Genomic DNA, 13,070 nt, shown 5'->3' on the forward strand with positions numbered 1-13,070 from the left:
ACACACACACTGTTATGTCAAACACCAATGGAATGCTAGGGGTGTCAATAAGCTGGCTATGTCTGTGAACACACACACACTGTTATGTCAAACACCAATGGAATGCTAGGGGTGTCAAATAAGCTGGCTATGTCTGGTTACAGGAAGAACACACTATGATGAGAACCACAGACTAGCCCCTTATTTTACTGGCGGGACACACATCTCTACCTCTGGCGGTGCTTTAATTGTTTCACACAGCTTACCTGCTCACAACGTCTATAATCACTGCCACCTGTTAGCTTATTAAGCCACTCTTACCCTTCTACATTGTCAGGTAAGGGTGAGTTTACCTGGTGAAGAAGATGCCGGGACCACGGCCAGGTGGGCCCTGATTGCCCAGATCTCCCTCCCTGCCTGGCTCTCCAGGTAAACCAGGTAAGCCGCTGTTGCCACGACGACCAGGTACACCGGGCAAGCCACGATCACCGCGACCTCCAGGGATACCCTGGTCACCTGGCTGACCGAAGAGACCTGGCAGACCACTCGGACCATCCGGACCTGCAACACACACAGGTGTTAACGATGAAACATACACAGGTGTTAACGATGAAACACACACAGGTGTTAAGGATGAAACACACACAGGTGTTAACGATGAAACACACACAGGTGTTAACGATGAAACACACACAGGTGTTAACGATGAAGCCCACACAGGTGTTAACCATGACTTTTGTGTACCTGTCTATAGAATCAAGTGCTGGCTACCTAGGCAACTTTTGGATCTATTTCTTTGCTTTCTGTTTGGTATTTGTGTGTGCATGTACATGTGCACATAATTATATGTGTGTGTATGAGTGCACATGCATGCATGCGTGTGTATGTTTGTGGGCATGCATGCATGTGTGTGTGTGTGTGTGTGTATCAGTGCGCATGCATGCATGCGTGTGTCTATGTTTGTGGGCGTGCATGCATGTGTGCATGTGTATGCGTGTGTGTATCAGTGCGCATGCATGCGTGTGTGTGTGTGTGTGTGTAAGGAAAGCAGTATTTACCTGGATCTCCAGGGAAGCCAGGTAGACCATTAAAGCCCTCAAGTCCAGGTTCCCCGCGCTCACCCTGCACGTCCGTGGAGTTGAATGGAGGGGCCACACCTGGCGGGCCCATCTCACCTGGAAACAATTACAGTACACACCTTGCTTTCAGCAACAATCACTGGTACACACCTTGCTTATATCGACAGTAGAGTGCCAACATACATGTCAGACCCCAAGTTATCCCTGGTGATCTTCACCATTCAGTGCTAACAACAGCACTAACTTCAATGCCACTCTCCCTCCCCCACCTCCCCCCTCCCCGCACCTCTCTCTCTCTCTGTCTGTCTCTCTGACACACCTTCCACCCACCCATCCTTTTCACACAACACTACAATGTAACAACCCCCCCCCCCCCCCCCTCACACTCTACAGTGAAAACTGTCAAATACGGTCACTGGACTTAGCGGACACTCGCAGAATACGGACAGTCAGTCTCGGCACGGACTGCTTTACACTGTAAAACACCTGTACGTTACGGCCACCTCGGCATTACGGACGCGGACACGTATTTTGGGTCCATAATAAGTGTGTGCGGCCAGATCAAAGGCATTGTGATAGCTGGGTGGCCTTGTTAAAAGACACGACCTTCTTCCCAGGGGTCAATGACCCAGTTTTTGCCATGAGAGGTGGTTCCCCTAACCCTAACCCTAACTCCCGCATTCACTCAGGCACTCCACATCTATGCAATCATTCAAAACCTCACTCAAAACACACCTCTTCCCTCACTAGTCCGTTAATGACCACACATCACCCTCTCCTGCCGGTCCTTGATCTGTCTCTTTCTTTCTCCTTCTTCTTCCCTTTCCAGCTCTATTCTTCTTCTCTCAACAAACTTTATGTATCCAATACTTTATTTATTTATTTACGACTGTTTTTCCGTCTAGAATGCATGTGCCTGTAGTTGGTATGAGTGAGTGCGTCACGTTCTGGCTGTGCGCCTGTCTGTGAGTGTATGAGTCCTTGTCGATTTGTGTTTCGTATAATGTTCACTATGTATTTTATATTTTGTAAGCGCCTAGGGCTATATTTAGATTAGGCGCACAAATGTTCATAATAATAATAATAATAATATCTGAGAGAGGAAACACTTCCTGCATCGGGGTCAGTGACCGGTCAGTGACCGAGTTTAACAGAGTGGAAATCTGTGTGTGCGGCCAGATCAAAGGCAGGGCAGTACCTAGTAGCTGAAACATGCATTATCACAAGTTTTTAAACTCAGGCATGGTACTGAAGGAATGGCAGTTTCAGCTGAAATAAAGCCGGGGGTCCAGGGGGCCGCTCAGGCGACCTTTTACTAATTCAAATGTGTTTAGTGCCCTCTCCTTGAAGCTGAGAGGGATATAAGTGAAAGATAACAAGGCTTGAGTAAGAAAAAATAATAATCTCAAGTCAATCAGCAGATTTTTTTTTTCTTTTTTTGTTTGGATTTTCGTTTTTGAGAGTACCATGCCTGAAACTTGTTTTACAACAGTCAATATTAAATGTTTCTCTATTTAATCTAAACAGCTTCTGTTTTTCTTATAAATGTACATGTACATGTGCAGTACTCTCTCTCTCTCTCTCTCTCAACTTGACTTTGTCGCGTTTACTTGCACCTGTCTAATAAGGACACCTGCAGAATAAGGACACTTTTGTCTGGTCCCAAGGGTGTCCTTATTTGACAGGTTTTACTGTACTTCATACCCACAAAGCCCATCTCCACACCACACCCTTCCCCTCCCCCTTCCACTCCCCCCCTCACACTCTACTTCACACCCACAAAGCCCATCTCCACACCACACCCTTCCCCTCCCCCCCCTCACACTCTACTTCATACCCACAAAGCCCATCTCCACACCACACCCTTCCCCTCCCCCCCCTCACACTCTACTTCACACCCACAAAGCCCATCTCCACACCACACCCTTCCCCTCCCCCCCCTCACACTCTACTTCATACCCACAAAGCCCATCTCCACACCACACCCTTCCCCTCCCCCTTCCCACCCCCACCCCCCCCCCCTCACACTCTACTTCATACCCACAAAGCTCATCTCCACACCACACCCTTCCCCTCCCCCTTCCACTCCCCACCCCCCCCCCCCCCCTCACACTCTACTTCATACCCACAAAGCCCATCTCCACACCACACCCTTCCCCTCCCCCTTCCACTCCCCACCCCCCCTCACACTCTACTTCATACCCACAAAGCCCATCTCCACACCACACCCTTCCCCTCCCCCTTCCACTCCCCCCCCCCCCCCCTCACACTCTACTTCATACCCACAAAGCCCATCTCCACACCACACCCTTCCCCTCCCGCTTCCACTCCCCACCCCCCCCCCCCCCCTCACACTCTACTTCATACCCACAAAGCCCATCTCCACACCACACCCTTCCCCTTCCACTCCCCACCCCCCCCCCCCCCCCCTCCACACAAAGACCGGACTGACCGATATCTCCCTTGAATCCAGGCAGACCGGGACGGCCGGAGAAGCCGGGTTCTCCTTTGTAGCCCTTGATGCCTTCCACGCCAGGTAGACCATTCCGCCCAGGTAGACCAGGTAGACCGTTGAATCCAGGTAGGCCTGGCTCGCCCTGCAAGGTACCACACATGTCACACAAATGAGGTGTTGCCATAGGCTTTGGCCACAAATAAGGTCAGTCTTTGCTATCCTTGTTCACAAACATGATTATTCTTTAATAATTAATATCTTGCTGTAAATGACCTAACATAGGATCACAAAAATATGATGGAACTGTCGCTCTCTTACAGGAAAATAGTTCCACTTGTGTCGGGTATGTCACCCGGAATCACAGTAATGTAGCGGTAATGTAGCGGTAATGTAGCGGTAATGTAGCGGCAATGTAGCGGCAATGTAGCAGTAATGTAGCGGTAATGTAGCGTTAATGTAGCGGCAATGTAGCGGCAATGTAGCGGTAATGTAGCGGTAATGTAGCGGTAATGTAGCGGCAATGTAGCGGGAATGTAGCGGTAATGTAGCGGTAATGTAGCGGTAATGTAGCGGTAATGTAGCGGCAATGTAGCGGCAATGTAGCGGCAATGTAGCGGTAATGTAGCGGTAATGTAGCGGCAATGTAGCGGCAATGTAGCGGTAATGTAGCGGCAATGTAGCGGTAATGTAGCGGTAATGTAGCGGCAATGTAGCGGTAATGTAGCGGTAATGTAGCGGTAATGTAGCGGCAATGTAGCGGCAATGTGGCGGCAATGTAGCGGCAATGTAGCGGCAATGTAGCGGTAATGCAGCGAAAGCACATTCTTTGATCTCGTGCACCCGCTTAACAAATCAGTTTTACAAGGTTTTGTTCGTAGCGCCTGTAAATGTACCTGTATGTTAAGACTACCTGTATCACACTGACAGCGACCTGTATGTTAAGACTACCTGTATCACACTGACAGTGACCTGTATGTTAAGACTACCTGTATCACACTGACAGTGACCTGTATGTTTAGACTACCTGTATCACAGTGACCTGTATGTTAAGACTACCTGTATCACACTGACAGTGACCTGTATGTTAAGACTACCTGTATCACACTGACAGTGACCTTTATGTTTAGACTACCTGTATCACACTGACAGTGACCTGTATGTTAAGACTACCTGTATCTCACTGACAGTGACCTGTATGTTAAGACTACCTGTATCTCACTGACAGTGACCTGTATGTTAAGACTACCTGTATCACACTGACAGTGACCTGTATGTTAAGACTACCTGTATTACACAGACAGTGACCTGTATGTTAAGACTACCTGTATCACACTGACAGTGACCTGTATGTTAAGACTACCTGTATCACACCGACAGTGACAGTGGAGGTAACACTGTCATGACACTGACCTCTTCACCACGGAAACCGTCTTGCCCCGGTTGTCCTGGTAACCCTGATGCCCCGGGTCGACCCGACTCGCCCTTCATTCCGCGCAGACCTGGCAACCCATCCAGCCCGTCCATTCCCTTGGCTCCATCACGACCTGGTGGTACAACACATTTACTCAGAGGTTAATTTTGTGTCATTCACACTGAGAAAAAGGTACCACTCTACCACACAGACACACATGCACACACAGACACACAGACACACATGCACACACACACACACACGCACCCACACGCATGCATGCACACACATATACACACACACACAACACACACACCCAAACACACACACACACGCACCCACATGCATGCATGCACACACACACATATACACACACACACAACACACATCACACACACACACACATGCACGCACACACACCTAAACACACACACACACACACACACACACACACACACACACAACTAACCGGGACGTCCACCAAAGCCGGGGTCACCAGAGGACCCCTTGGCACCGCGCAGTCTCTGCACCGGCTCTCCTCGCTCTCCCTTGCGCCCGGGGCGACCGTTTTGACCATCCTCTCCCATAAAGCCGGGTTGGCCGGACAGACCTGGTAACCCTGGGAGACCGTCCTCTCCGGGTGGCCCGGGTCGACCTGATACATCAATCACATTGGTAACAACGTTGCCACAACACCAACAAACTGACTGACTGGCGACAACGTTGCCACAACACCAACAAACTGACTGACTGGCGACAACGTTGCCACAACACCAACAAACTGACTGACTGGCGACAACGTTGCCACAACACCAACAAACTGACTGACTGGCGACAAATCTTCTTCTTCTTCTTCTTTGTTCATGGGCCGAAACTCCCACGTTCACTCATGTTTTTGCACAAAGGGATTTGTACATGTATGACAGTTTTTTTCACAGCTTTTTTAATTAACAAACTGGTAGTGCCAAAAAGGAAAGTCAGAAACAAAATATTTGCAGCAAAAAATGTTTCTATATTTAGTTGCACCACACGCTGATGCTCATTTCACAGCCTGCACAGCAGTAAGCTGTCAGAAACAACTTGAGACAGAAGAAGTTACCTGAGACTACAGGTGTGCAAGACAACAGGTGTTACAATCTTTACCTGGAGGAGCAGGTGCACCGTCAGGACCAGGGGGACCCACAAGACCGCTGTCACCTGTTGACATCATCATCAATCATCGATCATCAATCATCAATCGATCAATCGGTCAACCACACACACACAAACTACCTTTCAACCACACTCACACAAACTACCTTTCAACCACACTCACACAAACTACCTTTCAACCACACTCACACAAACTACCTTTCAACCACACTCACACAAACTACCTTTCAACCACACTCACACAAACTACCTTTCAACCACACTCACACAAACTACCTTTCCTTTCTGCCCCTTTAAGATCAACAGATTCCTCAACCACACGTTGTGTCATACATTAACCTCATCTTTTTTACATTTAGTCAAGTTATGACTAAATGTTTTAACATCGAGGGGGGAATCGAGACGAGGGTCGTGGTGTATGTGCGTGTGTGTGTCTGTGTGTGTGTGTGTGTGTGTGTGTGTGTGTAGAGCGATTCGGAGGGACTTGTTGAGGTGTGTGAGTGGGTGTGAATGGGGGGAAGGGGGTGGTATGTTGGGGTGTGTGAGGGGGGTTGTATGGGGGGAGGGGGGTGGTATGTTGGGGTGTGTGAGGGGGGTTGTATGGGGGGAGGGGGGTGGTATGTTGGGGTGTGTGAGGGGGGTTGTATGGGGGGAGGGGGGTGGTATGTTGGGGTGTGTGAGGGGGGTTGTATGGGGGGAGGGGGGTGGTATGTTGGGGTGTGTGAGGGGGGTTGTATGGGGGGAGGGGGGTGGTATGTTGGGGTGTGTGAGGGGGGTTGTATGGGGGGAGGGGGGTGGTATGTTGGGGTGTGTGAGGGGGGTTGTATGGGGGGAGGGGGGTGGTATGTTGGGGTGTGTGAGGGGGGTTGTATGGGGGGAGGGGGGTGGTATGTTGGGGTGTGTGAGGGGGGTTGTATGGGGGGAGGGGGGTGGTATGTTGGGGTGTGTGAGGGGGGTTGTATGGGGGGAGGGGGGTGGTATGTTGGGGTGTGTGAGGGGGGTTGAATGGGGGGAGGGGGGTGGTATGTTGGGGTGTGTGAGGGGGGTTGTATGGGGGGAGGGGGGTAGTATGTTGGGGTGTGTGAGGGGGGTTGTATGGGGGGAGGGGGGTGGTATGTTGGGGTGTGTGAGGGGTTGTATGGGGGGAGGGGGGTGGTGAGGGGGGTTGTATGGGGGGAGGGGGGTGGTATGTTGGGGTGTGTGAGGGGGGTGGTATGTTGGGGTGTGTGAGGGGGGTGGTATGGGGGGAGGGGTGTGTGAGGGGGGTTGTGGTGAAGCAGACTGTACACTCACCAGGCTGGCCAGGCTCCCCAGGGAATCCAGGGCGGCCGTCAAATCCAGGGTTGCCGGGACGTCCCCGTTGCCCAGGGAAACCGTTTTCTCCATCGTCACCACGACGACCTTGCTCACCGGAAAAGCCAGGCTCACCGGGCCGACCGTCGTCACCACGGCGACCCTCACGACCAGGCAGAGCGGGACGGCCGGGCAGACCGTCCTCTCCCTTGGGGCCGGGGCGACCGTCCAGACCTGGCAGACCGTCCTGACCGCGGTCACCGCTCTGACCTGGCCGCCCACTGAGTCCTGGGGGTCCTCGCAGGCCCTGAGACACACGTTGGTAAAGGTCATTGAGACACGTTGGTAACGGTCATTGGTTCACCACTTTGAGGGTCCATTGCTACACCCTTTGCTGATAGCATACCTCAACAGTATTTGTTTTGACATTGCTACACCCTTTGCTGATAGCATACCTCAACAGTAAATGTTTTACATGCTAGTGCTACACATACATCCATTTACACCAATACCCACCCCCTCCCGTCACTTAACACACCCCCTCCCGTCACTTTATCCACTATTCCCTTAATCACTACTTCACAGATCAGTTCAATTCATCAAGAAAGAAAACAAGTCAAAGGGAACAAAAACTACTCATTGTAATCAATCAATCAATCATTCAATAAATCAATCAATCAATCAATCAATCAATCAATCAATCAATGAAACAAACAAACAAACAATCAATCAATCAACCAAACAATCAATCATTCAATCAATCAATGAAACAATCAATCAATCAATGAAACAAACAAACAAACAAACAATCAATCAATCAATCAATCAATCAATGAAACAATCAATCATTCAATCAATCAATGAAACAATCAATCAATCAATCAATCAATCAACCAAACAATCAATCAATGAAACAATGAATGAATGAATGAATGAATGAATGAATGAATGAAACAATGAATGAATGAATGAATGAATGAATGAATCAATCAATCAATCAATTCGATGAAACAATCAATCAATTAATCACTCACTGTCTCTCTCACTCATTCAACAAAAACCTGAATAAAACGAAACGCAGACTTACAGGGCGACCAGGTTCTCCTGATGTTCCAGGTACGCCTTCCTCGCCTCTCTGTCCCTTGCGGCCCGGCGCTGCCATCCTCCCGTTCTCACCTGGCCGCCCGTCCTCTCCTCGCAAGCCAGGTAAGCCAGGTAGACCTGTCAACAACATACACCTCTGTGTCATCCCGTAGTTTCTCCGTCTGTGAATATTTTACATTTTCAACAACAAAAAATAGGTCTGCAAGACACAAGTATCAAATTTAACATTAATCCACTTTTAAATATCAATCCACTTTTAAATATTAATCCACTTTTACATGTTAATCCACTTTTACATATTAATCCAATTTTATACATTCATCAAAGTTTACACATTTCAAGACCACTGCTCCAGCCCCAAGTCAGGTAACAGGTAACAGGTAATATAAAAAGTGTTTACCTAGAGCCAGAAAACAGGTAAATTTTAAAAAAAGGTAAGAGGTATGTCCAAGTGCTTACCTAGAGCCAGGTAACAGGTAAAACAAAAAGGTAAGAGGTATGTCCAAGTGCTTACCTAGAGCCAGGTAACAGGTAACAGGTAAAACAAAAAGGTAAGAGGTATGTCCAAGTGCTTACCTACCGAGCCAGGTAACAGGTAAAACAAAAAGGTAAGAGGTATGTCCAAGTGCTTACCTAGAGCCAGGTAACAGGTAACAGGTAAAACAAAAATGTAAGAGGTATGTCCAAGTGCTTACCTAGGTAACAGGTAACAGGTAACAGGTAAAACAAAAAGGTAAGAGGTATGTCCAAGTGCTTACCTACCGAGCCAGGTAACAGGTAAAACAAAAAGGTAAGAGGTATGTCCAAGTGCTTACCTACCGAGCCAGGTAACAGGTAAAACAAAAAGGTAAGAGGTATGTCCAAGTGCTTACCTAGAGCCAGGTAACAGGTAAAACAAAAAGGTAAGAGGTATGTCCAAGTGCTTACCTAGAGCCAGGTAACAGGTAAAACAAAAAGGTAAGAGGTATGTCCAAGTGCTTACCTAGAGCCAGGTAACAGGTAAAACAAAAAGGTAAGAGGTATGTCCAAGTGCTTACCCAGAGCCCCCATGGGGCCGGGGCCTCCTTTGGTACCGGGCAGTCCATCCAGACCGGGAAGACCGTCCCGACCTGGGTTACCAGGGCGACCTGCAACAAGACGGCCACGTCAAGACTGTTCTGTATTGTGTATTCTGTAGAGGTTTACACCTGCTGTGGCCACAGACATGCAACACAAGACGGCCACGTCAAGACTGTTCTGTATTCTGTATTGTGTAGAGGTTTACACCTGCTGTGGCCACAGACATGCAACAAGACGGCCACGTCAAGACTGTTCTGTATTCTGTATTCTGTAGAGGTTTACACCCGCTGTAGCCACAAACATGCAGCACAAGACGGCCACGTCAAGACTGTTCTGTATTCTGTATTCTGTATTCTGTAGAGGTTTACACCTGCTGTGGCCACAGACATGCAACAAGACGGCCACGTCAAGACTGTTCTGTATTCTGTATTCTGTAGAGGTTTACACCTGCTGTGGCCACAGACATGTAGCACAAGACGGCCACGTCAAGACTGTTCTGTATTGTGTATTCTGTAGAGGTTTACACCTGCTGTGGCCACAGACATGCAACACAAGACGGCCACGTCAAGACTGTTCTGTATTCTGTATTGTGTAGAGGTTTACACCTGCTGTGGCCACAGACATGTAGCACAAGACGGCCACGTCAAGACTGTTCTGTATTCTGTATTCTGTAGAGGTTTACACCTGCTGTGGCCACAGACATGCAGCACAAGACGGCCACGTCAAGACTGTTCTGTATTCTGTATTCTGTAGAGGTTTACACCTGCTGTGGCCACAGACATGCAGCACAAGACGGCCACGTCAAGACTGTTCTGTGTTCTGTATTGTGTATTGTGTAGAGGTTTACACCTGCTGTGGCCACTGACATGCAGCACAAGACGGCCACGTTAAGACTGTTCTGTATTCTGTATTGTATATTCTGTAGAGGTTTACACCTGCTGTGGCCACTGACATGCAGCACAAGACGGCCACGTTAAAACTGTTCTGTATTCTGTATTGTGTATTGTGTAGAGGTTTACACCTGCTGTGGCCACAGACATGCAGCACAAGACGGCCACGTTAAGACTGTTCTGTATTCTGTATTGTGTATTCTGTAGAGGTTTACACCTGCTGTGGCCACTGACATGCAGCACAAGACGGCCACGTTAAGACTGTTCTGTATTCTGTATTGTGTATTCTGTAGAGGTTTACACCTGCTGTGGCCACTGACATGCAGCACAAGACGGCCACGTTAAGACTGTTCTGTATTCTGTATTGTGTATTCTGTAGAGGTTTACACCTGCTGTGGCCACTGACATGCAGCACAAGACGGCCACGTTAAGACTGTTCTGTATTCTGTATTGTGTATTCTGTAGAGGTTTACACCCGCTGTGGCCACAGACATGCAGCACAAGACGGCCACGTCAAGACTGTTCTGTATTCTGTATTCTGTAGAGGTTTACACCTGCTGTGGCCACAGACATGCAGCACAATACTGACACAGTGGCTGAACTCAAGTTACTTCTTTTTTCTTTCTTTTTTTTTATACTTCAGTTGCATGCATGCAGGCTCTTTCAGTCCTTATTACTTTGCCTTTTCTTTCGTGTGTGTTTCGTTTTGGATTTTTTAAGGCAGGTAGCATCCTTCTTCATGGTCTTTTTATATTTAGTCAAGTTTTGACTAAATATTTTAACGTAGAGGGGGGAATCGAGACGAGGGTCGTGGTGTATGTGTGTGTGTGTGTGTGTCTGTGTGTGTGTGTAGAGCGATTCAGACTAAACTACTGGACCGATCTTTATGAAATTTGACATGAGAGTTCCTGGGTATGAAATCCCCGAACGTTTTTTTCATTTTTTTTATTAAATGTCTTTGATGACGTCATATCCGGCTTTTCGTGAAAGTTGAGGCGGCACTGTCACGCCCTCATTTTTCAACCAAATTGGTTCAAATTTTGGTCAAGTAATCTTCGACGAAGCCCGGGGTTCGGTATTGCATTTCAGCTTGGTGGCATAAAAATTAATTAATGACTTTGGTCATTAAAAATCGGAAAATTTAAAAAAAAATAAAAATTTATAAATCGCTCCAAATTTACATTTATCTTATTCTCCATCATTTGCTGATTCCAAAAACATATAAATATGTTATATTCGGATTAAAAACAAGCTCTGAAAATTAAATATATAAAAATTATTATCAAAATTAAATTGTCCAAATCAATTTAAAAACACTTTCATCTTATTCCTTGTCGGTTCCTGATTGCAAAAACATATAGATATGATATGTTTGGATTAAAAACACGCTCAGAAAGTTAAAACAAAGAGAGGTACAGAAAAGCGTGCTATCCTTCTTAGCGCAACTACTACCCCGCTCTTCTTGTCAATTTCACTGCCTTTGCCATGAGCGGTGGCCTGACGATGCTACGAGTAAAATGGCATTGCGTTCAGTTTCATTCTGTGAGTTCGACAGCTACTTGACTAAATATTGTATTTTCGCCTTACGCGACTTGTTTAAATTTGTGTGCAATCATATCGTTGTACACAAAATACTGTACGGTCTCACCTTGAAAGTTTTGTACAGCGTAATGTCAGTATGTGCAGAAGTGTGTGTATGAGAGACAGAGAAAGAGACAGAGAAAGAGGCAGACAGACAGACAGACAGACAGACAGACAGACAGACAGACAGACAGAGCAGACCGCCGGAAAGAGGGCAGACACGAGAACAAAAGAGAGACAGACAGACAGACAGACAGACAGACAGACAGACAGATAGACAGACAGACCGCCAGAAAGAGGGCAGACACGAGAACAAAAGAGAGACACACAGACAGACAGACAGACAGACAGACAGACAGACAGACAGATAGACAGACAGACCGCCAGAAAGAGGGCAGACACGAGAACAAAAGACAGACAGACAGACAGACAGACAGACAGACAGACAGACAGACAGACAGACAGACAGACAGACAGACAGATAGACAGACAGACCGCCAGAAAGAGGGCAGACACGAGAACAAAAGAGAGACAGACAGAAAGAGAGGAAGACAGATGGACAGACAAAAAGAGACACACTTTATCTCTTTCACCATGACGTAGAAACAGAACAAACCCCTATGGGGATACCAGGTCCACGGTTTCCATTCATAACACATAACTATGTCCTGTAATCACCGTGACGTAGAGACAGAACAAACCCTTACCTGGTTCACCGGGGATACTAGGTCCACGGTTTCCCTTCATGCCGGGCAGACCAGGCAGACCGTCCTGACCGGGGAAACCAGAAAGTCCTGGCCGTCCTGTGGGAAAAAACAGCAGCATAAATATCAAAAACAGTAATAACACCATAAATATCAACAACAATAAAACAGTAATAAACCCATAAGTATCAACAACAACAACAAAACAGTAATAAAACCATAAATATCAACAACAACAAAACAGTAATAACACCATAAATATCAACAAAAAAACAGTAATAAACCCATAAATATCAACAACAAAACAGTAATAAACCCATATATATCAACAACAACAAAACAGTAATAAACCGATAATATCAA

At 47.3% G+C, this 13,070-nt stretch overlaps 1 protein-coding gene across 1 annotated transcript in view; it reads right to left on the reverse strand.

The window, feature by feature from the left end:
* Positions 1-13,070, reverse strand: part of LOC138945809 (collagen alpha-2(IV) chain-like) — a gene marked incomplete in the record, with an annotated part of 73,741 nt that overhangs the window by 10,165 nt on the left and 50,506 nt on the right. The window contains 10 exon segments of the mRNA XM_070317318.1: positions 333-540; positions 1,038-1,154; positions 3,511-3,655; positions 4,924-5,057; positions 5,394-5,579; positions 6,068-6,121; positions 7,370-7,676; positions 8,457-8,590; positions 9,511-9,600; positions 12,711-12,806. Coding sequence (XP_070173419.1) covers positions 333-540; positions 1,038-1,154; positions 3,511-3,655; positions 4,924-5,057; positions 5,394-5,579; positions 6,068-6,121; positions 7,370-7,676; positions 8,457-8,590; positions 9,511-9,600; positions 12,711-12,806 — 1,471 coding nt within the window.

The sequence above is a fragment of the Littorina saxatilis genome, linkage group LG13 (assembly GCF_037325665.1).
Source record: "Littorina saxatilis isolate snail1 linkage group LG13, US_GU_Lsax_2.0, whole genome shotgun sequence".
Lineage (NCBI taxonomy): Eukaryota > Metazoa > Mollusca > Gastropoda > Littorinimorpha > Littorinidae > Littorina > Littorina saxatilis.